The following is a 25,793-nucleotide window of genomic DNA, read 5'->3' as shown; positions in this document are numbered from 1 at the left end:
TTTTTTTTTTTTTTTTTTTTATCTTCTTGCATGATATAGCTCTACACCAATTTAAAAAATGGTGTTAAAACATATTTTTTGTTACCTAAAGGACATTATTGATTTGAGATTATTATATTCTCAAAAGCCAGGATCAGCTTTAGTACGAAATATAGATGCAGGTTATCTCTCTGACAAAGTTAAACCACAAATAGGATATATGTTCATACGTGAGGGAACGGTTATATCATAGAGATCTGTGAAATAATCCTTGACAGTAACATCCTCAAATCATTCTTAAATTATAACAATCCATAAAGCAGGTCGGGAACGTATGTAATTGAAGAACATGACCTATCATATCCAAGCATCATGCAGGTTAATTTCAACAAACAATAGTCCAACAATCTTGTATGAAGACAACGCATCTTGTATTGCGCAACTCAAATGGGGTTATATCAAAAGTGACATAACAAATCATATTTCTCCAAAAAAATTTAATATACATGAGCGTCAAAAGAATGACGACATCGATGTCCAACAATTTCTCTCAAGTGACAATGTGACTGATTTATTCACGAAATCACTGTCAACATCTACATTCAAGAAATTAGTTTGTGAGATTGGAATGTGTTGACTCAAATATTTTCAGTGATCAGCATTAACAAGAGTAGCTTTACTTTTTTCTTTCGCTTAGATTTTATCCTATGAGTTTTTCTAGCAAAATTTTAATGAGGCATAATGCTCCAAAATAACTGTACTATTTTCCTTCATTTATTTTTTTATCTCATTGGATTTTTGTCAAACAAGGTTCTAACGAGGCAAATATTTTATAATGTGTTATTCAATTAGGAGTGTTGTAAATAGTAAATTTTTTATTAAATGACAATTGTACCCTTGTCCCCTGCAGTCGTAGTAATTATTACCATTCTATCCCTAATTCTTTTCTATAAATATAGGGTTTTGGTTCTTAATAAAATACATGCAGAAGTTTATTGACTTTAATTCTATCTCATCTGTTGCTCTCTTTTCATAACACCACGCATATTTTTCCAAGAAACCAAAATTTTTAGATTCAAATCAATAACAACATAATTTATAAGCTTAATAGTAACATCAGGTATACATATATATAGCTATCAGAATTCAAATAATATTCTCATTCCCTAGCCTATATGCATATAAGTACTTTTTTTTTTTTTTAATAAAATCCACAAGTGGAAAATGATCATGAAAGATTGTAGACTTGTAGCTACCTACAAAGAAATGAAAGGGTAAAAAACGTTATCTGAAAATATGGTTTTGTTTACTCATTTTAATCTTGATGTAGGAACTATTCCTATAGTGACAACAACAGAAAATTTAGCCAAACTGTGATAAGATAATTCCTTCCATTGGATTAACAAACTTTTGAACATGTTCCTATACTTAGTAAGAAATTGACGAGAAGAAATATTATGAATAGATGAGTCTTATTTAGCAAGTAAATAGATCTAGTTGACTTAAATGTTTTTGCAACTCTTTAAGAGTATTAAAATTGTTATTCCTCATTTATAAAGCCCCCAGTGAAAGCCACGTGGAGACGCTACGTGCAAACATCTGACAGTCAACCAAGTCAGAATAAAGATAAGACAAGAGTTGCCCTACAGTCGAGGTGCTTCCTCTTAAAGTGAACCTATTCACATTCGAAACTAAATCTCTTATAGTCAAAGTGCTCATTGTCTTTAAAGTAGGTCTGATGAGAATCTTTATGAATAATTGATTTACCGTTTGTATTAATGATTATCAGATACGTCAGCTTAAGAGTGCAAGATGATTGACTCCTTGTTAATATAATTACAACTGCCCTACTCGTACAGGAGGCATTGACAAGAGTTTTAACAAGGTGACGTGGCTTTTATTTTTAAGCATTAATTTAAAAAAAAACTGCATTAATTGAAAAGTTAAAAGCACAATTACCCCATTTCTCACCTGTCTCTCTCCACACCTGTCTCTCTCCCCATTTCTCACCTGTCTCTCTCCCATTTTTCCCAAAATTGAACCTCAGAAAGCATGACTATCAACTCCGACACGCCGGCCGTCCTCATTACCTCCGGTCGGCGTCACCTAGCTGAAGAAAAAATCAATACCACTCTGTTTACCCATAAAATAGTGACTGCGTTTTTGAAAACTTCTCCATTGCCGTTGGTCCAGATTCGTGGATTTGTGAAGAAGTTGGGTACTGCAAACTTCCGGCCACCTTGCAGTCCAAACAACAACCATCATTTTCCTTGAACACGACATTCATACTCGTCGCTTCAGAGTAAGCAATTTTGCTGCTGTTGCAATTTTTTTTTCTTTTTGGAAGGGTGGCTTCATTTTTGGGTTTTTCATTGCTGGAATCTTATTTGAGCTCTGTATTTTTTGATGATTTTTTCCTTGATGGCTAGCATTTTTAATTGGTGGGAATGTCACAAATTTGAGCTTTGCATTGCTTGCTTGCTTAATCTATGGCACAGTAGGAAGGATTTTAACATTGCTTTCTATATGGTTCAGTTATATGCTACAATGGTGGAGAAGAATTCTGGAATTTGCCATAGCTGTAGAGGCAAAGGGCATTTCTTCGTCGAATGCCAAATTAAATGAAAATGTCCATTGTGTAAGAATGGATTTGAAAAGTGTTTTGAGGCCGAAAAATCAACTCCTAATAGAGGAAGATTATTCAAATGTTGCAGTAATAAATGCGGCTACTGGGCCTGGTTCATAGGACAGACAAGCGGCGAATCCACTAACGCTAGCCCTACCTTGGTGACAGCTGAAGATTGGTCCCGTAGGTTCGAATCTTAGGTTTGGCTAACTGAAGAAGTGGACTTTGAGATATCTGTGAACGTGACGATTCGCAGGGGAAAAGGCAGTGTAGAAGGGATTGGAAAAGGAAAGAGGACGGCTTGATTTGTAGTCAATTTGTTGAACGTTTTATGTACTAACTTATGTAAGGATTGTTTTTTAGGTTCAATTCAGCAAACTATGTAGTTGGTAGCAGGTTATGGATGAAACCAATGTAACCTATGTAACTTCTATGGATGAAACCAATGTAACTAAAGATTGTTTTCTTCATGCTAATGTCTACATATTATCGACTTCTTCCTATCTCTCTTGACCATCTTTAGAGCTATTGATAATTACATACTAGAGATTGTGGATTCCAAATGTTGATATCTGTCCAATTGTATTCCAGTAAATTGAGAAATGGGTGAATCAGTCCAATTGTATTTCAGTAGCTTTTCCCTTTATTTTCTTTATAGGATTTGATAATGGATGCATTTGAAATTGAAAAAAAAATATTATGGTGATAGTGAAATGCAACACTTGACTGCATGTACACCATAATAAACTCATTTCAACACTGTGTGAACAAAATGTATACAACACTACAAAATGATATACATTAAACAAATAGGAATTACATAAAAATGGATTCCCCATTACATAATGTCAAAATACATGTGGTCAAAAATATGTTGTTTTCTGGCCATTATTATGTAAGTGTAGAAAAGCTATATCAAAATGATTACAATGGTAGCTTCAAAATAGCAGGGGCACTACTACCACTTAATGTAGATAAGCTACGTAATATCCATCATACAACTGAATTGCCGTTAACATTCGAATGGGTGAAGTGGGCTCCGCTGCCAAGCTGCAAATGAGTGAAATACATACATAAGCAACCACCTATGTAATCCTTTTTGTGAGGTTTGAAATAAACAAAAGTAACTTACTGCGTCAACTACATGGGCTGTTCGACGAACATCAAAAATCGGGGCCACCTTGGTCCGACAAATGTGGATAGTAGTACAGAAAAGCATGGCCTATAATACAAATTTAACTTCCATAAGTGCATGCTTAAAATAACATAAATGAATTATAAATATACAATCAATGTAAACCTACCTTGCGAATTGTACAATTCATTTGTTGACGACGAATTCATTAGCTTGGAAGATTGTAAGCCTTGCACATATGATAATGATGTCAACATGCCACGTTTTGGTAATAAGAAGGGCCTCGAAACTGAAAATTGTGATAATGTGACTTGGGGAGACAGGGAATATTAGTTTTCTGCAGAAATTGGCTCCGGTTCGAGTTCTCCCATACTTGTACTACTATGCTTTGACGTCGGCCTCTTTCGTTTGACTGAAGTCGAACTTGACTGCATGTATGTCATAATAAATGAGACTTTGTGAATACAATAATTTTCAAAAAATTGCAAAACTTTCTAGACACGTGTACCTTCTTTGAAGATGACTCTAAAGGTCTCTTTCGTCGAAGTTTTTTGGGTGCGCCCTTTCTTCGGGATGTTGTGAGATCCAATATGTTATGGTTATTATTATTTTCGGAATCAATATGTATAGTGGCTGCCTCATTGTTTCGATGCGAAATAGAATTACTTCCATAGATTGACTTTGTCATCGCTAGTTCCTTAGTCTGTAGTCCAATCCATTCTATTATGGCATGGGTCTGAGCTTCATCGTCTGCAGTAAGATCTGCCAGCGTGGCAAAAACCTGGCACATACTGTCATATCTTAACTTTCCAGCAGAGCTCATCAGCCTATCATAATTGATTGCTGTTCATGTGAAACCTGCAAGCGTACGGGATCGTTGTACAAGTAATAAAATTTGTGAGTTAAGAGTATCGTTCCCACGAAGAATAAGGTCTAATATTTAGTTAAGTAACTTTACTAAATTCGAAGTAATATAAAATTAAAAAAGTTATGATTTGTATGTTTTCTATGCTAATCTTAAACTAAAAAGCAAGTAAAATATTTATTTAATATGTGAATATTTGTATTGGAATCGTGAATCACCCTATTGCCATTTAATTCAACTCTTAATTTATAATCTAGTAAATTCATATATTCAAGATAATCGATAATCCACTTTTATTCAATATTCTTTCCCAAGATATATTAAACCTATGTTTAACACGATCCGATCCTATTCCTAGTCCGAATTCATATGAAAAACATGTATTGATTCACAGGATTTATCACACATGATTGCACATGCCATAAATATTATTCCTAACACATATTGTCCATGTGTTGATTTTACCACGTTCTAGACTTATTGTGAGTATTCCTACACTACAACAAGCAACATATTATCTAATTGGTGATCAAGCAATTAAATAGTTCAATGGGAATGCAAAATCAATCAAGAAAAAATCATGAAATACTAAATTAATTGTCTTGATTTAAAATAAACAAACGATAGGGTTCATCATTCATCCAATACAATGAAAAACTAGTCTAACATATTAATATATAAATTATAAGAAGAATAATAGAAAAATATCACTCGAATCATGAAAGAATACAAAAGATATTGATCTTCACGTCCAAAGTTGAATTCTTCAAAACTTGATGTAATCGAACTTCAATTCCTCGCTATGACTTGATCTTCTCTCTCAAAATATAGCAATTGGCTCCTTGTTCTTGATGGATTTAATGAAACTATTGTGTATGAAGAGGCAAGAGAGAGACTCTTTCATTGCTGCCCATATCTTGTATTTATTTGATGAAATTAGGTCAAAATTCACGTCCAAATTGTCTTCTAAAAGAGTTTGAATCAAATAAGGAAAGTTGCCTTCGCGCGCACATAATTTTGTCTCTGCACAACTTTTAGTATTTTGATCATAACTTTCTTTATCGGTGTTCGATTTAGGTGATTCAAAATGTATTGGAAAGATAATTAAAATATCTACAATTCTTCTAGAAATACAATGTTTCCAATTCAAACGTTCTCCATCCGAAAAATGGGTCTCAAGTTGACCAAAAATCTTGAAGATATCCTCTATGATTGGAAGTCGATTTATGGTAATATTATAATCACATCCCTTTCCTTTTTTACTCCAATTTGCATTCAATTGACTCCTATCAATCTTCAAAGTATCTTTTGTAGTCCAAATCAACCATTAAATATTTACACTTTGGTCCACATACTTTGGATTTGCTTCATTTACCATTTTCTGTTCTTTTTTCAAATTTTTCTTTGAAACATGAACTTTTCCTAATAAAAGCAATAAATAATAAATCAGGTACTAATCCATTCAAAAAATAACAAAATAGTATCATTTAGGGTCTCAAATAAGTGTAGAAACTACACTTATCAATTGCGACCCTCGAATGCGTTCCACTAACATCTCTTCTCCACCACAAAATGTACCGCTCGAGAAGTGATGTTACATCATTACGAATCAATATAGTGAGGGCATGCCTGCATATTATTCCACTAAACTCAAACAAGTGGCAACTGCAACTAATTTTGCAGTCCTCAAGTCGAAATGTAACTTTGAACGATTTCTTCTTTCGACGCTATTCGTGTACAACATCTTCATGTATACAGTATGTCATCCTAAGATGTCCTTCTGAGGAAGATGTGATATCGCAACAAGCTTCCCCGTGAACTTAGCTTGAACTTCTCTAAATTTGAAATGGTGTATACTAACTGAAATTGCTTCTCTATATCATAGGTTGTCGCACACGACACCATTTGTGAGAACGATTTAAAATTAGCCTGGAACTCTTTTTCAACCTTGTTCCGTAGTGCCCCTTCATACTGTTCGACAAACTGTTTCAAAGAAGTCTTTGAATGAACGTAACCATCAAAAAATGCATTCATGCTCTCACTCATTTGTGTCATTGACATCCCTGTCCAGAATGTGGTTTTCAAGAAGCAAGGGATCCAACGACCTCTGTTATCGCAAAGGCCTGACAACCAAGTATTATCATGCAACCCATGTGACTCGATCATTGATATCCAACCTCCTTCAAATTCATCGACGGTTTGGGAATCATAAACCAATGTATAAATAGTCGCAAATATCAAACCCTTGTCTACGTGGTAGCCGAACTTCTCTGGCAATTTCTTCAATATATGCCATAAGCACCATCTGTGCTTTGGAAATACGATCTGAATTGCATTCTGCATTGCCCTATCCTGATCAGTAATAATTCCTTTTGGAGCTTGACCATGCATGCACTTAAGCCACTCTCTGAAAAGCCACACGAAAGTTTCTGTATCCTCGTTCGACACCAAACCATAACCCAGTAGTATCGATTGTCCGTGATGATTTATGCCCACAAAAGGGGCAAATGGCATGTCATACTTATTGGTCAGCTAGGTGGTATCAAATGTAACAATGTCCCCAAACTCTTTAAATGTCAACCTAGACCAATTGTCTGCCCAAAATACATTCCTGAGATGCGAGTCGTCATCCAAATCCATGCTAAAGTAAAAACTTGAGCACCTAGACTACATTGTTGAAAAGTAGTTTTGGATTGCTGCAGCGTCACCTACTCCAAGTCGTAGTCGCCTAACTTGTTCAATATAGTTACGACAATCTTTTTCTATGCAAGTCATATTCTCATAACCAGATGCCTCCACCACTGTCGAGTTGTTGGATTTATGCAATGGAATACCAGTTAGACCAATTCACTTCAAGCTTCCTTTTGACATGCGCACTCAGTTCCCGATTGCAACGATACAACCTCGATTTCGTCGGACTTGTTCTATGATTGTGTTGTAGACATATAGTGTTGATTCTCCAAGAGCCATGAATATCCAAAGATGCAGATATTCTAGCTTTACATCCCATCTGAATTGTCGGTTGAGGCTTCAAAGAGCCGCTTGTAGTACCACTTTTGTTGCCTTCCCGACTACATGTCAAAGTCAGATATTTCAACATTCCATCGTCATCCTTTTTGGAATTCCGTTTCCTGATTGGAAAACCAATGGCATAGGCATATGCCTTATAGAAATCAAACAATTTGTTCTCATTCTTGAACGTCATTCCAACATTGGGCACAATGCTACCATTTCATCTTCCAGTTGGTTCATATTGTCTTTCATGTTCTCGTTGTCTGATTCCACCAAAATATAATTATTCACATAATCCATGATTTCTTTGGCTATGAAAAATAAAATCATTCAAGATCAGTAAAACGTGAACACCACACAACTACACACCGATACAAATCACTACCCCCCAATTTGACGAAAAAATAGAGAATGTATGGTTTCATAAATGGGTGCATTCATATTTTGGGTGATGCAAATTCCAGATATTCCATATCATACAAATTTCTCATACAAATTCCAGAAATTCCATATCATACGAATTCTAGAAATTTAAAGAATGCAGTAAACCAAAAGTGCTAATACTTTTTAATGGGTCGGGTTATAGGTTTACACTAGCTGGAGCAAGAAGTTAGGCTGGTCAAACGAAGCTTGATGCTGCACTGAAAGAAGCTGGATGATACGTTCAGAATCTTGAGTGAAGCCGGACTGAAGGAAGACAACCAGCTTCAAGTTCAGATAGAGTACGACTGGAAAATGAAGATGAAGCTTGAAGGTCCATTGGAAGAAGCTGGAAGCCTCACTAAAGGAAGATGGACATTTGGATGACGACTTCTAACCTTTTCGATGACAAGTAAGCTGAATAGGCTGGTCAAACGAAGCCACAATTGAAGAAGATGAAGATGATGTTGCAAAGATGATGACCAGTGTTGCCAAATTACAACCAGGTTATACACGTAGTTGAGGGTTTCACCATTTGGGGGAAGAATATGGTATGAATTTTGGGGGGAAATCACGTGGGTCCTTCTTTCTTGTCCCCCCGTTCCTGCTATTTTTTTTGGGCTTCTTTTATTTTTTTTTATCCTTGCTAGATCACCCAAAATTTTGCCAGCTCACCCAATTTCAAAATTCTGTCTAACATATTGTCAAACTCGACTGTACAACCAACTTAATTGATATAATTAATGTATGATAGAGTGACGTAAGATTTCGATTAATTAGATGATGCCAAGTGGATCTGATCCAACGATGATCACGTTGATTTGAATGTTATAAATCGTAACTCTTGTAAAATTGTATAGGACTGGCAATCAAATATACTAGCTTTATACTTTGACTTCCTCTTGTTCATTTGATATTAATTTGCTTGAGTCTAGATTACATATACTTTGGTGAAATTGTTTGTGATTGTGATTGTGATTGTGCTTGGCTTGTTCAAACTCATAGTCGGAGCACAAACATTCTTGTCTTGCGTCATTAAGCATCTCCTACGTCCATCAACGTCACCCTCAATATTCCAACCGAATCTCCAATCCAAATGTGCTAAAATTTGCTTGCGTGGATACAAGTAGTCCACGTGACCATAGCAAAAAAGGGACCAACAAAAATGAAAGCCGGGATTAATTCAACTAATGGGCTTAGCACACTGAAAAGTAGGCTTTGGACAGTACTATGAGCTCAAGCAAATGAAATCACAGGAATCTGAAATCAATTAACTATTATTTTCCAATTTTAGTCAATTTTTTACCTTCCTCTATCTAGGCCAATCTTTGTCATAATTATCATATATTTAACATGGGCTAAGTTTTATTGTTGGAATTTATGGTTGAAACTTAACCTAGTTTGGATTAATTTCAATTTCGCTTTTTAATATTAAAATGCTTATTTGCATGTGTATTTAATATCGTATTTCACACTATTCATTTATTTGGCCAATTTGGCCAATTATTGTTTGTGTTAAATGATTTGTACATCGTTCAAGAGAAGATTGTACATTTTAGACCAATTAATAAATACCCTAGGTTCTTGTAGGGAATACTCTTAAACCTAAGTGACCAATTGAACTTTTTCACTAAAATTTAATGTAGCTGTTTGGTTTTAATCGACATAGAGATATAGTAGATTAAATCAATCAATTAAGGTCAATTTTGCTCGAGAGGAGTAAGTAGTTAAATTTGAAAATCGGATTTAACATCATAAATGAGTAATTTGTTAATTGACTTGTGGAGAAATTAATTGGATGACAGTTAACTGAACCATGAATCTCAACCATGTTTTCCTACGAAATTTCCAAGTGTTCTTATTTTTTAGAGTTTTGGTTAATTTTTCTTATTTTCAAAATCAAAATATTTAGTGTGAATGAGATGCAAAATCTTTCATATCGAAACCAAATGCAGATATAAATGAATTGGGTGTGAAAGAAAATTATTACAAACGTGAGTAAAAATCTTGACGTCGATTATAAATGTTAATAGACAATACGAATAATTATTATTTAGAGTGTATTTTTTATATTACAAAATCGTGAAATTTGAGGTAATATCAATTTTCACGCTTGCAACGAATTCCTCTTATTTTTGTCTACTCGTAAAGAAGCTTTGAATTTAATTCTTTCAGAATAAGGTATTCGAATCTCGTCTTAATTTTTATCATATGTGCACATTGCTAAACTGTACAACAGTTTGATGTGAATATACATGCATGAAGAAGATTCATGTTTAATTAAATCAAGAGTTAATCAATAATATAAATGCTAATTTCATAAGCGAACCCACTCCCATCAAAACTGATAAACATGAATTGTATTTGTGCCGCGTAACGTTATTCATAGAACCCAATTAAACCACTAAACAATGACTCTATCCTTTATAAATAACAATAAAGCCGATTCTTGGGGCACATACATGTTAAATTTCAATACATAAAGATAAAAGCAGCTAAATTTCATTTTCAAGAGAAAACTCATACAATGGAAGTTTAAAGACAATTACAACATAGTGCTGAAGTCTCATTTTGCACAACAGCCAGACTCACCCAACTTTATGCTATGTAACAAACAGCAATCAACTAAGACATTGTGATCACTATTGTAAAATTTTGAGAAATAATATATGATGAGACATGGTGATGAGATAAAATTACCATCAACCTTCGATGACACGAGAGACCCTCTCGAAAAAAAGAGGGCACATGCTAGTATTGAATATCAAAAAATTAAAACCGTCCATCCTTAGAAATACTGGCTCATCTACAAAAATATCGAATTCTATTTTTACATGATCAGCAGTAATAAAATGGCTAACAAATGTAACAAGTTTTCGGAGGCGACGACAACGATTTGGATCGTGGAGGCAGTGAAGCCGTACGTGAGTTTGTGGTTTGTGAAGAGTAGGGTTTGCATTTATATACTATCATACTAATGCTATTATTATGGGCTAATGGTAAGTGGGCTAGCCAGCTGAGTCAGGTAGATGTAATGGAGGGACTTTTGTTTTGGGCTAAATAGAAAAGTAGTATAAAACTCAATAATCAATTCAATTGTGGGTTTTTCTTTTGCTCTTTTTTTTTTTTTTTTTTTTTTTTTTTTTTTTTTTTTTTTTTTTTTTTTTTTTTTATCTGCTAATCGGTTCGGTTTCGATTCGACGGCGTAAATATCATATCCACACCGTTACGAACCGATTCATTAAAATCAAATATCATATCCGCCCCATTACACCATTGGTTTGGTTAACTGCGATTTTCGATTTTGACGGTTCAAATTGCCATCTCTAGCCCGAATTGTATATCCGTGTTAGACTGAAAGAATAACCTACAACCATCAATAATAAACAATTAAAATAATCGAACATAAAATGGAAATAGCGAGATATCAATCGTTGCAACATTAATATATGGGACATATGGGAATACATTGAAAATGAAATTAAAACATCAAATGGAAATGGCAAGATCTTAACTACACCAACATTAAGAATTAGCATATACGAATAAGTTCACAAAATTAACTGATATACGATGTATTGATGTGGTTTTGGCCTACAGACCAACAAAAAATAGGTGTAACCCACCAACACGCCCATTAAAGATGGCAAGCTACTATGTCAGAACTAAACAATTCCACTAAAAGTTCGAGACAAATATTTAAAACCAAACAAGGAAACACCTTTCCCAAATTTGTTACCAAGTGTGCTGCATCTGATTTAAGCTAATGGTTTTTGGAAGATCCTTTTGTCTATAAAAACCACTTCTAAAGCCCTCTGAACCTTGATCATCTTCCTTTTAAAGAAGTAACACATTATTTTTTAGTTTAAATGTTTTTCAACAAAGGATGGCATCAGCTGGAACTATCCCAGGAAAACATACTAATATTTGTTCAAATTCAACTATGTAAAGGGATCTGAGATTAAATGACCTGAATGATTAGCCAACTTTACATAGATGCCAAGAAAATTGAATTTGAAATGAAAAAATTGCTCGACAATCTGTGAAACCATAAAAATCAGTGCCATACCACTTGATTGATGAAATGCTGATATAAATAGTTCACTTTTTGTATAACAAAGGACAAGTTCATGCCAACTATGAATTCAACAAGAACTTGAAACATGCAGTTCACAGTTTCTGTCGCATCACGACGCAAAATTTCCAAAAAAAAACATAGGTCAAATCCATGCCATTATCCCAATGGAAGAAAATATTCAATTTTTGTTTTTCCTTTCTTTAAAAAATACCTGAAGCATCAATCTCTCTTTGACAGCACGCAGGCTGAATAATAGCATATTAATATCAATAGTTAGGACAGAAATCGAAAAGCAAAGTTTAACCTATACTTATAAAATTGGATACCTGCTGAATGTTGAGAGGAGCACATCCAACTTCAATCCTGTCAGAACATTTATCTGCTGAATGATCACTTTCCATTTCAATATCTAGCATAGCTGTACCTTCTATGGCAGGAACAGATTTACGTTTCTTTGATTTCATGGCAGATAAACTAGATGCTCCACCTTCAACTGCAGAAGCGGGATGTGTATTTGGCTCTCTATTTTCAAATTTCCCATCTTATTCTAACTTTTTCAGCTTCACAATATCTTCTGAGAGTTTTTTATCTGCCATAGTTTTGAAGCATAATAATTCAAAATAAAGTATATTTTTTTTTTTTTTCATTTTTATCTGGCATATGAGTGATTCGTAGGCATTTTAACATGTTCAAGAAATGACCAATGGAAAAAATAACAAATGTTCAATCTGAATACTCAATCTATGCATGTTCATACATAATGCATATTCGTCAAAAAATTGACTCAGTAAACTAAATTCAGTCAGACACTTTGTCTAGTGTGACCATGGAAAGGAAGCTTCGCATAAAGTGCCTCCATCTATAACCAGAAACCCAAAACGAGAAACAAGACAAAACAGGGTCAGAGTCTGAAACCTAATTTTCGCGTACCCATTACAGCCAGCAGAAAATCCTAAGAAGAATTTACAACTAAGGGGGCTGATGTACTAGAAAATAAGTAGAAAAAGCTACATCAGAAATTTGACATTACACTTACATTAGATGAAATTTAACACTATGAGATTTTCACCAATTCGAATTAAAGAAAAACAAGCATTTAATTGAACAACTTTCCAGCACGAATAGGATGATCGTTATTATCTAAGTAGTAAGCCCACCCCAAGATGAGTGCTCTCCTATTCCGACTTCCCCAGAGCTTCCGGTAGCACAGCCGAGTCGATTCCATGATTATAAGTTCATTCCACAGGGGCGGAGCCCAGTGAGGTCCAGTGAACCTTTGGGCCCAGCCCAAATAAATTTTATTTTTTTTTAATTTATTTATTATAAGAATTGGCCCAGCCAAGGAAGTGAAGAAACCCAAATCCAATTCAATTATCCAACCCATACCAATACCATTCAACTCTCAAATCACCCGTTTCTTCTCATTCCGCCCCGCCATTCGACTTCCGGGACAGCTGCTCAATCTCTGCTGTTTTGCTCCGGTATTCGACCTCTCAATCTCTCAAGAACTCTCACCACCCGACGCCGTCTTCCCCCAATCTTGGAATCTCTTGCGATTCTTTTTATTTTCAAGCCCTAAATGGTAGTCGGCAAACACCTTCAATTCCACTGGCGACTCCATAGACGGCAACATAGCAGAAGAAGAAGGTGAAGCCCCCAAAGCATTCTTGTTTCTCTTTTCTTTTTATTTGTTATTTTGATTTGTTTAATGTTTTAAACTTTCAATTTTTTCTTTTGGTAACGTGTAGTGAACTTATTATTGTTTTTTGAGTTAGATGCCCTATTAATCTTTTCTTGAGAGTATTGTGTTTGATTTAAAATCATGTATTAGTTTTGTATTGTATATGGAATTACCTCTGTGAATTAATTGCCCTGTGAAATGTGAGTTACTTTTGCTTCCAGTATTAAATTCACGGTGGAATTGCTCAGTAGTATTTGTGATTCAGTAAATTGAATTGCTTTCAGTAATTGGATGTGGTGAATTGCTGAGGGAAATTTCTTGAATCTTTCCTCTCAAAAAACTGAAAATGTGCTCTAAGGCAGTTTTTTATCTGAAAAACTGATCATAGTTAAATTAAGCAACATTTTAGGAAAACATTGGGAGTTCTATTATATGGTTGAGTGTTGGTGGTTTTTATTTTTGTGTCTGAATCAAAATATTTAATTTGCTCAAATACCGTTTTCTGGATTTTAAATCTATAGTATATCTAGAACTAGATTGATTGAAGCTTGCTAATTTGGTAGGGCAAATTGGATGTGCTCTTGCTCTTATGATTGCTAGGGATGTGATGTAGGGCACTGACCAATCCGTCATCCTTCACATACTAGATGTTCCTCCTGCTGCTGAGGCACTTAATGGAGTGAGATGAGATTGGTCAATGCTGCACTCTCTCTTCTCAAAGGTTAGTTGTTTACTCTTGAGTAGTGAAAATAATCGTCAGTAGTTTCATAAATTTTGACATTTTGTATGGCAAATGAGATATAAGTTAAAAGTGGATAACTTGTATCTATCTACTATGCTATTTAAATCATGTGGTGTTGCAACAACTAATGTTGTTGAAACATGCAATGGAGTCCACATTACAGTGATGGTTGGTGGTTTCCCCAGAAAAGAGGAAAGATGTGATATTAAAGAATGTTTCATATACAAATCCCAGGCTTCAGTTCTTGAGAAGCTTGAGAAGCAGGCCACTGCCAACTGTAAGGTGATTAGCTTATATCGAAGTTTCTTGATGGCCTTTTTTTATAGAATTTTTATAGAATAATGCTATGTCATCTTTAGTATTGTCGTAATATTGTTCTATATTTTTATCATCATTAAATTCGTAGTCAAAAACTCGAAGTTAGGCATTAAATTTTGCCCGCACTGAGAAATAATCCTGGCTCCGCCCCTGATGGTTGGAATGTGTTTTTATCTGTGGACTTTGCAACACCCCCACATGCCTTAGTCTAAATGTTTTCGAAATCTCATTTTGGTGTCAATAACTCCATTCACATCATATCAATTACTTAGAATCAAAGTCTCGGAGATTGTTTAATTACAATTTTTATGTCAGAATTACACATTTTTGACTCTCTTGAAAAATCATTTCAGATATTGGATGGTCTCTTTAAGCTGCCTGAGAATAGGGAATGTGCAGATTGCCGGAGCAAGTATGTTTGTGACACCTACCTTGCACATTGTGGTCAAATGTCCACAACCAGCCTGGATTTTACTCTCTCTCTCTATTCATGAGGCAAATGCTAATCTTCTTTAACCAAGAAAAATTTAAAGTTCTTGAATTCATTCACACAATTTTCGCTCTTTTCAAGGAGTGAATCTGTGGTTTGAAAGTTGGTCATATCGAACTAAAAGTGAATCCTAATTTGTGCACTGAAAGTTGATGCCATACTATTCATCTTAATGATTTGAGTTGGAGTATATTGCTAAGCTATTTACAACTGTAGGAAAAACTATTTCTATCACAATAATTAATCAGGTCTCCATCTTTATATTTTTCACCACACACTTTTGTGCCTTGTGAAGATTACAGAAGTGTGATAATCCAGGCTGGTTATGGCGTTTAGCTAAAACTCAATTTTATTACGCATACATATACTTTATAGCCAGATGGGAAGAGAGTGATGTACATATTTGCCATCTAATGACTTTGAAGGTCAGTATTTCTATTCTTTTTTCTTCGTAGTGTTAATTGCTGCCTTCTACATAGGTGAGGTCTACGACTCTAGATACATGGCTACTAGAGCAGGTTGCTTTCATGCAATGAAAGTCTCTCTTTAGAGAGAGAAAAAAAAATTAATAATAATAATGTTTACAGGCATAATTAATAGATAACAAGATTCTTCTTTCCTCTAAGCTTTAGTAAATTAGTTGTCATTTTCAGGTACGTGGAGAAAAAATGGGCTTCTAAAACTACCGTACAATCAATGCCTGTAGTAGGCCAAAATGGTAATCCAAAGAATAGCAAGAAAATATTCTCTGGAAGAAGAAGCTTTTAGCAATAACACCCCACAAGTTATTATCTAAGTAGTAAGCCCACCCCAAGATGAGTGCTCTCCTATTCCGACTTCCCCAGAGCTTCCGGTAGCACAGCCGAGTCGATTCCATGATTATAAGTTCATTCCACAGGGGCGGAGCCCAGTGAGGTCCAGTGAACCTTTGGGCCCAGCCCAAATAAATTTTATTTTTTTTTAATTTATTTATTATAAGAATTGGCCCAGCCAAGGAAGTGAAGAAACCCAAATCCAATTCAATTATCCAACCCATACTAGATCCAATCGATTTACGTTGTAAACGCTTTTAATATGTTTAATACATTTAATTTTGGCGAGATTTATTATTTATTTAAATTAATTTTGTGATAAATAATATTAAATAATAGAATCCGAAAATTCAAATTTAAGTGATTTGTTAATCACAAGGAATTGGTTGTGAGATATAAATTACATACAATTGGATCTTGAATAAACTGTGGTCGTAAGTAATAACGAGATACGGATATCGTTAATACAGTTAGACCATCACGTGTGATATTTCTCACTTGTGAAGTAAGTAGCTGATCTCATAAGTTAAAGTGTGGTGACACTTAAATGAACACGTTGATATTTTGTTATAGATTTTGCTCCGGTATTCGACCTCTCAATCTCTCAAGAACTCTCACCACCCGACGCCGTCTTCCCCCAATCTTGGAATCTCTTGCGATTCTTTTTATTTTCAAGCCCTAAATGGTAGTCGGCAAACACCTTCAATTCCACTGGCGACTCCATAGACGGCAACATAGCAGAAGAAGAAGGTGAAGCCCCCAAAGCATTCTTGTTTCTCTTTTCTTTTTATTTGTTATTTTGATTTGTTTAATGTTTTCAACTTTCAATTTTTTTTTGTGGTAACATATAGTGAACTTAATATTTTTTTATGAGTTAGATGACCTATTAATCTTTTCTTGAGCATTGTGTTGGAATTAAAATCATGTATTAGTTTTGTATTATATATGGAATTAACTCTGTGAATTCATTGTTATGTGAAATGTGGATTGCTTTTGCTTCTAGTATTACTACCACTGTGAATCGCTTAGTAAATTGCTCTATTTTTGCTTTGAGTATTTGTGATTCTGTGAGTTGAATTGCTTCCAGTAATTAGATGTTGTGAATTGCTGAGGGAAATTTTTTGAATCTTGAATCTTTCCACTTAAACGCATACATTGTTCGAATTCTATTGCGAACAAAAAACTGGAAATGTGCTCTAAACTAGTAGCTTATTTGGAAATCTGATCATAGTCAAATTAAGCAACATTTCAGGAAACAGAGGGAGTTCTATGGTTGAGTGTCGATGGTTTTTATTCAAGTGTCTGAATCAAAATATTTAATTTGCTCAAATACCGTTTTCTGGATTTTAAATCTATAGTATATCTAGAACTAGATTGATTGAAGCTTGCTAATTTGGTAGGGCAAATTGGATGTGCTCTTGCTCTTATGATTGCTAGGGATGTGATGTAGGGCACTGACCAATCCGTCATCCTTCACATACTAGATGTTCCTGCTGCTGCTGAGGCACTTAATGGAGTGAGATGGGATTGGTCAATGCTGCACTCCCTCTTCTCAAAGGTTAGTTGTTTACTCTTGAGTAGTGAAAATAATCGTCAGTAGTTTCATAAATTTTGACATTTTGTATGGCAAATGAGATATAAGTTAAAAGTGGATAACTTGTATCTATCTACTATGCTATTTAAATCATGTGGTGTTGCAACAACTAATGTTGTTGAAACATGCAATGGAGTCCACATTACAGTGATGGTTGGTGGTTTCCCCAGAAAAGAGGAAAGATGTGATATTAAAGAATGTTTCATATACAAATCCCAGGCTTCAGTTCTTGAGAAGCAGGCCACTGCCAACTGCAAGGTGATTAGCTTATATCGAAGTTTCTTGATGGCCTTTTTTTATAGAATTTTTATAGAATAATGCTATGTCATCTTTAGTATTGTCGTAATATTGTTCTATATTTTTATCATCATTAAATTCGTAGTCAAAAACTCGAAGTTAGGCATTAAATTTTGCCCGCACTGAGAAATAATCCTGGCTCCGCCCCTGATGGTTGGAATGTGTTTTTATCTGTGGACTTTGCAACACCCCCACATGCCTTAGTCTAAATGTTTTCGAAATCTCATTTTGGTGTCAATAACTCCATTCACATCATATCAATTACTTAGAATCAAAGTCTCGGAGATTGTTTAATTACAATTTTTATGTCAGAATTACACATTTTTGACTCTCTTGAAAAATCATTTCAGATATTGGATGGTCTCTTTAAGCTGCCTGAGAATAGGGAATGTGCAGATTGCCGGAGCAAGTATGTTTGTGACACCTACCTTGCACATTGTGGTCAAATGTCCACAACCAGCCTGGATTTTACTCTCTCTCTCTATTCATGAGGCAAATGCTAATCTTCTTTAACCAAGAAAAATTTAAAGTTCTTGAATTCATTCACACAATTTTCGCTCTTTTCAAGGAGTGAATCTGTGGTTTGAAAGTTGGTCATATCGAACTAAAAGTGAATCCTAATTTGTGCACTGAAAGTTGATGCCATACTATTCATCTTAATGATTTGAGTTGGAGTATATTGCTAAGCTATTTACAGCTCCATCTTTATATTTTTCACCACACACTTTTGTGCCTTGTGAAGATTACAGAAGTGTGATAATCCAGGCTGGTTATGGCGTTTAGCTAAAACTCAATTTTATTACGCATACATATACTTTATAGCCAGATGGGAAGAGAGTGATGTACATATTTGCCATCTAATGACTTTGAAGGTCAGTATTTCTATTCTTTTTTCTTCGTAGTGTTAATTGCTGCCTTCTACATAGGTGAGGTCTACGACTCTAGATACATGGCTACTAGAGCAGGTTGCTTTCATGCAATGAAAGTCTCTCTTTAGAGAGAGAAAAAAAAATTAATAATAATAATGTTTACAGGCATAATTAATAGATAACAAGATTCTTCTTTCCTCTAAGCTTTAGTAAATTAGTTGTCATTTTCAGGTACGTGGAGAAAAAATGGGCTTCTAAAACTACCGTACAATCAATGCCTGTAGTAGGCCAAAATGGTAATCCAAAGAATAGCAAGAAAATATTCTCTGGAAGAAGAAGCTTTTAGCAATAACACCCCACAAATTGTTCCAACAAGAAGAGCCGGGGTAATGCTTTTAGTTAGTCAATCTTTAACATATCTGCTATAAGGGAATTTCTCCAGTGATCCAAAGTCAACCACTATGCTAATTAGATAAACTAAAAACTGTACGACATGTTGCAAAAAACTGCATTGATTAATGTGCTCTCTAAGAAATTGCAACATGTAGAGTCATCTGATAATCTACAGCCTTGAGATAGCACGAACCAGACAGTTTTGATCTCCCCCTCCACAATATGATTCCAATTCATTATTTTATTTTTAATTTTGTGCTGTGTTTAGGCCGTTTCGGCCATTCAACTTTAATCCAGAAAAAGCTGAAAGACGCCCCATTCTTATTTCAACAGGGTTCGTTCATCGTTGGATTAGATGAATGATATCTTGTCAGCTCTGTAAGTGTTAGGCCTTAGATCCAATCGATTTAGGTTGTAAACGCTTTTAATATGTTTAATACATTTAATTTTGGCGAGATTTATTATTTATTTAAATTAATTTTGTGATAAATAATATTAAATAATAGAATCCGAAAATTCAAATTTAAGTGATTTGTTAATCACAAGGAATTGGTTGTGAGATATAAATTACATACAATTGGATCTTGAATAAACTGTGGTCGTAAGTAATAACGAGATACGGATATCGTTAATACAGTTAGACCATCACGTGTGATATTTCTCACTTGTGAAGTAAGTAGCTGATCTCATAAGTTAAAGTGTGGTGACACTTAAATGAACACGTTGATATTTTGTTATAGAACAAAATATTGGAGACCCGCTTAGAGATTCCACATGGATAACTATCTGAGTGTCAGTGGTTAATCTCTAACGTTCGGTAGTGAAATTGATCCTACAACTTGAGGTCATTATAGTGCCTTATATGAGGATAGTCATACTTTGACGGTGTTGGACATTGCTCTACCAAGGGCTGCTAATACGACATCGTTCAGATATGTCAAGAACCATATGAAAGTTGTGAATGATCAATAGAGGATTCGTTACTCTTAAATAGTAAGAGATTGTGATCTTCATTTCGTTCAATTAAGTCAATAACGAAATCATTGGCCAAAGTATACATATAAGTCGAAAAGGAGTTTTCGACTCATATTGACTGAATTAAAATCATGTATTAGTTTTGTATTATATATGGAATTAACTCTGTGAATTCATTGTTATGTGAAATGTGGATTGCTTTTGCTTCTAGTATTACTACCACTGTGAATCGCTTAGTAAATTGCTCTATTTTTGCTTTGAGTATTTGTGATTCTGTGAGTTGAATTGCTTCCAGTAATTAGATGTTGTGAATTGCTGAGGGAAATTTTTTGAATCTTGAATCTTTCCACTTAAACGCATACATTGTTCGAATTCTATTGCGAACAAAAAAAATGGAAATGTGCTCTAAACTAGTAGCTTATTTGGAAATCGTCACATGTGTTGCCCTGATACATTGCTAAATGTCAATTTGGGACGGCAAGTGTGAATTTGTGATAAATTAAAAGGGTGTTTAATTTATCAATTTTAATTAGATCAAAATAATATTTCACGTCGTTAGGTATCGTGGTCGGAAACCTAATGGGTCGCACACAAAAGAGAATTGGAAGATTGTTGATCGTAGTCAAATTAAGCAACATTTCAGGAAACAGAGGGAGTTCTATGGTTGAGTGTCGATGGTTTTTATTCAAGTGTCTGAATCAAAATATTTAATTTGCTCAAATACCGTTTTCTGGATTTTAAATCTATGGTATATCTAGAACTAGATTGATTGAAGCTTGCTAATTTGGTAGGGCAAATTGGATGTGCTCTTGCTCTTATGATTGCTAGGGATTGTTGGATAAATTAATTAATTGGATTTGTTATTTATATTTCCGAATTAATTAATTGGATTAATTAATTCACGGACCGGATTTAATTAAATGGATTAATTAAACATTGGACCAGACCGAACCGAACCCGTTTGAGTTTATATAAATGCATGGTTAGGGTTTGAGGTCCATAAGGTTTTTATTATTCTTGCTGGCACAAGAGGAAAAACCCTAGCAGTTGCAGTATATTCTCTGTGTGGATTTCATTGGAGGCTGGACAATTGAATAGCTTTGGGAGGTAGATTCAAGCTGCTAGAAAGGAATAACGCGAAGGAGTTTGCAAAATCAAGAAAAGGTATATTTCTTATCACAGTTTTTATCTAAATACAAAGTTGAATCCTGAATGGAAATTGAAATTTGTTTAATTTCGCTGTGCATGTTTAAGTAAATTCTCAACAAGCTCCACCATAGGCGACCATGCCCGAACAAAGTACATCCCACAAAAGCATTGATACTGCAACGGATCTCTTCAGTCTGCTATATGTTTCGGACGCACAACAAGATCGCACTGTTGCACCTCCATCACGCTGCGGCTGGACTACATATGATTGTAAGATTACTATTATCAACGTACTTCTAATTATCTACTGTTTTCAAGAGTAGACGCAAGACCATAACCAAACTAAGAGGCCTTGCAGTTACTGGGAATGCGGCATTTATTGGGCATGGTCTCCAGTTTTTTGGTTGTGAGAGACAAAAAAACAAGCAACACATGACTTAATGCAGCCATGAAATGAATGCAGCTACTCTACTTTGTCTTGAACTAACATTCTTCCTTATGGGGGAATATTAGACAGTGGTTCGACATCAAAAGATCTATGTCAACAATTATTAGCACTCTTAAGTGGTTGAAAAAAGAGGCTCGTGGGATATCATGGCAAAGCAAGGCAAAGAGGATTGCACTTGCAAATGCCGTCTACTACATTTGGTTAACATGTAATAGGAAGATTTTTAAAGACCTTTCACCTAACTTGTATTGCATTTTGAAACGGATCAAGACACACATATACAAAGTTATATTTTCTTTGTATCCGGATGTCTTGATCCATTTCAAGTCCTTAGTGTTGAGTCATTGACTTGTTCCGCACTTCACTTATTTTGTATCTTTCGAGTATGCCCGGAGTAGTTGTTTGTGATATTGGCTTTTGTTTGTCCGGGTATGCCCAGTGAGCTTGTATATGAAAATTTTTGATCCAAAAAAAAAAAAAAAAAAAATAAAGAACTCCTTTATCACTTAAAAGGTATGCTTTTACAATCTTCAAATGTCATTCACCTTTCAATAAAGGAATATAATCTTTTACAGATTACTCTTCGTGTTCCTGATGTACTGAGGAATTGTGGTAATCATTAATTTGAGGATTGTTTAATTTATACAATCTTTATTCCTTGTTTGTTCTTTTGGGTCTATGATGCAGGTACTTCTGATCTCACCGCCGTCCATTTACAAACCCGTTCTATCTGTGAAAACCAAATTGGAATATCGGTTCATCGAGTCTTTAAATTACCTCTTAGTTTTGGAATTGAGAATTGGAGATCTTTTTTAGATTTAAGTGTGGAATGTATAGTTTTTCTGTCTTTTCTTCCTTGTTTCGTTCTGCCACTCGTGTTTGCCTCTTGCTTTTGGTTTGTTTGTCTTGTTATTAATACGATAATGGCTTGGGACATGAATTCATTTAAAAGTACTGAAAACCTTGTATATATGTATAAACTTGTGAAAGAGAGGCATATCGCGAACATTCTAGTAGTATTTGGGAATCTTGCATCTATCGAATCAAATATTTAAACATCCAATTACTTATTTGAAGGCGCCGGGATTTTTGCAATGAACATATAAATTAAGGATGAAAATGTCAAAAAATGAAAGGTAAGTGAAAATGTCAAAAAATAAAAAGTAAGAACACTTTGTGCTAATTACCCTTTTAATAATTTATTTGAACTTATTTGCACTCTTCAAAATATTTGGGAGTATGATTATAATTTATTCTTTAACTTTTCTTTTTTTATTGTTTTATTTAAATTGATAAGTGTATAAAAAAATTATATTCTTTAAATTTGAAATACTCTTTTAAAATGTATTTTGAAGAGGATTAATCCATTTGTATAACTATGAATGACAATTTGGATAACGTGTGTGTTGATAAAAAAACTAGTGAGCTTTGTTAGGGTGCCAGGGTTCTGAACCCCTACTGACTACTCATTAACAGGTGGGTGGATGAGTATTCTTTGAATAATTTTTTTATACAGATAAATCCCTCGTGAAACTCATTTGATGTGAGCAGTCGTTAAGGGTTGTGGTAAACCAGTTTAATCCCCGGCAAACTAGTGCCTGCAAAATCAAGTTGATGTGAAAACAATCCAATGAGTGAATGCCACTAGGTGTGTTGTCAGCCAAATTGTAATAGCTACTCATAGGCCTTTACATTTTCCGACACTTGCATTAAATGCTGAAAACAACCTTTCAGTTTCCCAATTCACTTCTCCTCCTCAGTCCTCAGAGCCCGCTCCTCCATCTCCATGGTAAAATACTCTCTCTTGCTCTTGTTTCAATTTGTGTGGAGGTTTAACATCTGTTTTCATTTCATTCCCTTTTTTTTAATGGTTGATTCAATTCAAACTTGTTCATCTTCCTACTTGACATTTAAGTTTGAGTTGTTCATCCATCACTCGTTCTCAGGGCTTTGGTTTGTAAATTTGTGTAGGGCACTGCAAAACTGGATGCAGAAATGATGAAAATTGGTGCTGCATCAGTTTTAAGGCGGAGCAGCTTATTCAACAAACCATCATGGCTTCTTTGCACTATTGCTGGTACTACAACTACAAAACTTTCGTTCATTAATTATTTATGCTTATATATTTTGAATTTCGTGTTAGAAGTTCTACTTTTAACTTTTACATTGACAACCCTTTAAAGTTTAATCATGGGAGTAACTGAAGAATATGTCCTATGTTGCACTGCATTTCTAGTCCGCCATGAAAGACCAGGTATTGATTGTTACTTTGGCTTTGAGTTGTGACGGTAGGGGTGGGAGTACTGGAGAAGCAGATTAAAGGTCATCTCCGACCCTACAAAAGTTCAATTTCGAGGCCTGCAGATATTGCTATCTTAGCGTTGTTTGCTTCCTACCTACCTATCCTACTGTTCCTATTTGTTTTCAAAATTTGAACCATTTTGCCAAATCCAAAGTCGAATCCAAAGGAATACGGTTTGATTCTGATTTGGATTTCTGCCATGCATATTTCTTCCAAGCTCCAAATACATCAACCCCCATGGGATTGCCCCAACAAAAACTTCAGCGGGATGGTCGATTGGGTAAAAGACACACAAAATGGGTGAGTGAACGAGATTCGAGGTGGTGTAATTCTATATTCATCAAACTACTTTCTATATTTCAAATGTATGGTACCACTATTGCTATCAAGGGGGTCCATTCTCCATATGGAGTGTAAATGCTAAACTAAATTTCAAACTTTTACATGCTTTAGGTCCAGATAAGGCCAACTCGATTAACTTGATTCAAAATTGGGTTTGTCAGATTTGGATGAGAGGATAAAACTTCTGACATTGAACAGTCTATCCGAAAACAATGCTGGCAGTTTTGCATTAAGAGCCAATTTCTACTACGAAGAGCGCCCTCAGCTACTGGCATTATTGCAAGACTTGTATAATGCATGCCTCTCGTTGGCCGATCATTACTGTCGAGAACTTGCAAAGAACCGTCATTCCTTCCGATACTCCCCAATCCCACCCTTAAGTTTTGACGTTAACAGTCAGTTTGATGGAGGAAATACTGGCGAAGCCATTGATTCTGATGCTGAGAGTTCACTGTCATACCAGCCACATTCGGTGAAAGCCAGACAGATCGACCCTGATATGATCATAGCAGACTTGGTTTTGAGGAACATCGACCATGAGTTCATTCTGAATGAACTTAGCATAAAGAAGAACCAGTGGAGTGAAACGGTGAGAAAGTTGGAGCTGCAGCAGAATTTGCTGGAAGTACTGGAATCAGAAAGGCTAATTCTTTTGAATGATAACGCGACATTGGAATACAGATTGACGTCATTACTGCGAGAGAACAAAGGGTTGGCTTCTGAATCATTGTTTCTGAAGAGGAAGGCGTCTGAGCTTGCTCGATGTGTGTTGACGATGAGAGAGGATCACAGAGTGTGCATGCTTAATCAGACAATCGATGATCTTCAACAGCAAATATATGGGTTGGAAAAGAGAAACAAGGAGTATCACGAGTATTTTGTTAAACAAGACAAGAACACAAGCAAGAAGGGTAGGGGTGGAAAACAGATGAGTTTGGAGGACTGCCTTCAGGTGCGTCATGATGGCGGTGCTCGTCTGAAGAAATGCTCTAGTGCCAACCTTGAAAAGGATGAACAAAGTTCAAATGGTGGGGATGGAGGAGGAAGGGCTTCGAAGATGTGGGCTAGGATCAAGAAGTTCGATTTTTTAGTCTGCGGTCCTCATCTCTACCCTACCTACTGCTAAGCAAAAGAACACAAGTAGAAATGAGGATATAGTTTATTCTAGAACTGCTAGTGACAGTCTTCATTTAGTTTACCTAATTCCAGAACTAATTTGGTAATTATGAGTTGAAAATTGCAAAATTATTTGCTTCCTATATTCAT

General features: G+C 35.1%; 1 protein-coding gene and 2 long non-coding RNA genes across 5 annotated transcripts; all 3 read left to right on the top strand.

The window, feature by feature from the left end:
* The first annotated feature begins 1,969 nt into the window (after window positions 1–1,969).
* Window positions 1,970–3,110, top strand: LOC111367034. Its single transcript, XR_002697706.1, has 2 exons — window positions 1,970–2,281; window positions 2,515–3,110. It is a non-coding gene; the product is annotated as an uncharacterized LOC111367034 (long non-coding RNA).
* Window positions 3,111–13,489: 10,379 nt separating this feature from the next.
* LOC111367033 lies at window positions 13,490–16,117 on the top strand. Of its 3 annotated transcripts, XR_002697705.1 has the most exons (4): window positions 13,490–13,762; window positions 14,360–14,517; window positions 15,210–15,771; window positions 16,000–16,117. It is a non-coding gene; the product is annotated as an uncharacterized LOC111367033 (long non-coding RNA). The 3 variants fall into 3 exon arrangements; XR_002697703.1 differs by lacking the exon at window positions 16,000–16,117 and having other exon boundaries at window positions 15,210–15,913; XR_002697704.1 differs by lacking the exons at window positions 15,210–15,771; window positions 16,000–16,117 and adding an exon at window positions 14,724–14,791.
* A 7,479-nt stretch (window positions 16,118–23,596) lies between these two features.
* On the top strand, window positions 23,597–25,786 carry LOC111366396 (kinase-interacting family protein-like). The gene is made up of 3 exons (XM_022987163.1): window positions 23,597–23,713; window positions 23,855–23,960; window positions 24,689–25,786. Exons 1-3 carry the CDS (start codon window positions 23,597–23,599, stop codon window positions 25,651–25,653), a joined length of 1,188 nt encoding a protein of 395 aa, XP_022842931.1. The 3' UTR covers window positions 25,654–25,786.
* The last annotated feature ends 7 nt before the right edge of the window (window positions 25,787–25,793 follow it).

The sequence above is a fragment of the Olea europaea genome, chromosome 18 (assembly GCF_002742605.1).
Source record: "Olea europaea var. sylvestris chromosome 18, O_europaea_v1, whole genome shotgun sequence".
NCBI lineage: Eukaryota > Viridiplantae > Streptophyta > Magnoliopsida > Lamiales > Oleaceae > Olea > Olea europaea.
The sequence above is the reverse complement of the archived record's forward strand: the minus strand, read 5'-3'. Positions and strand labels throughout refer to the sequence as shown.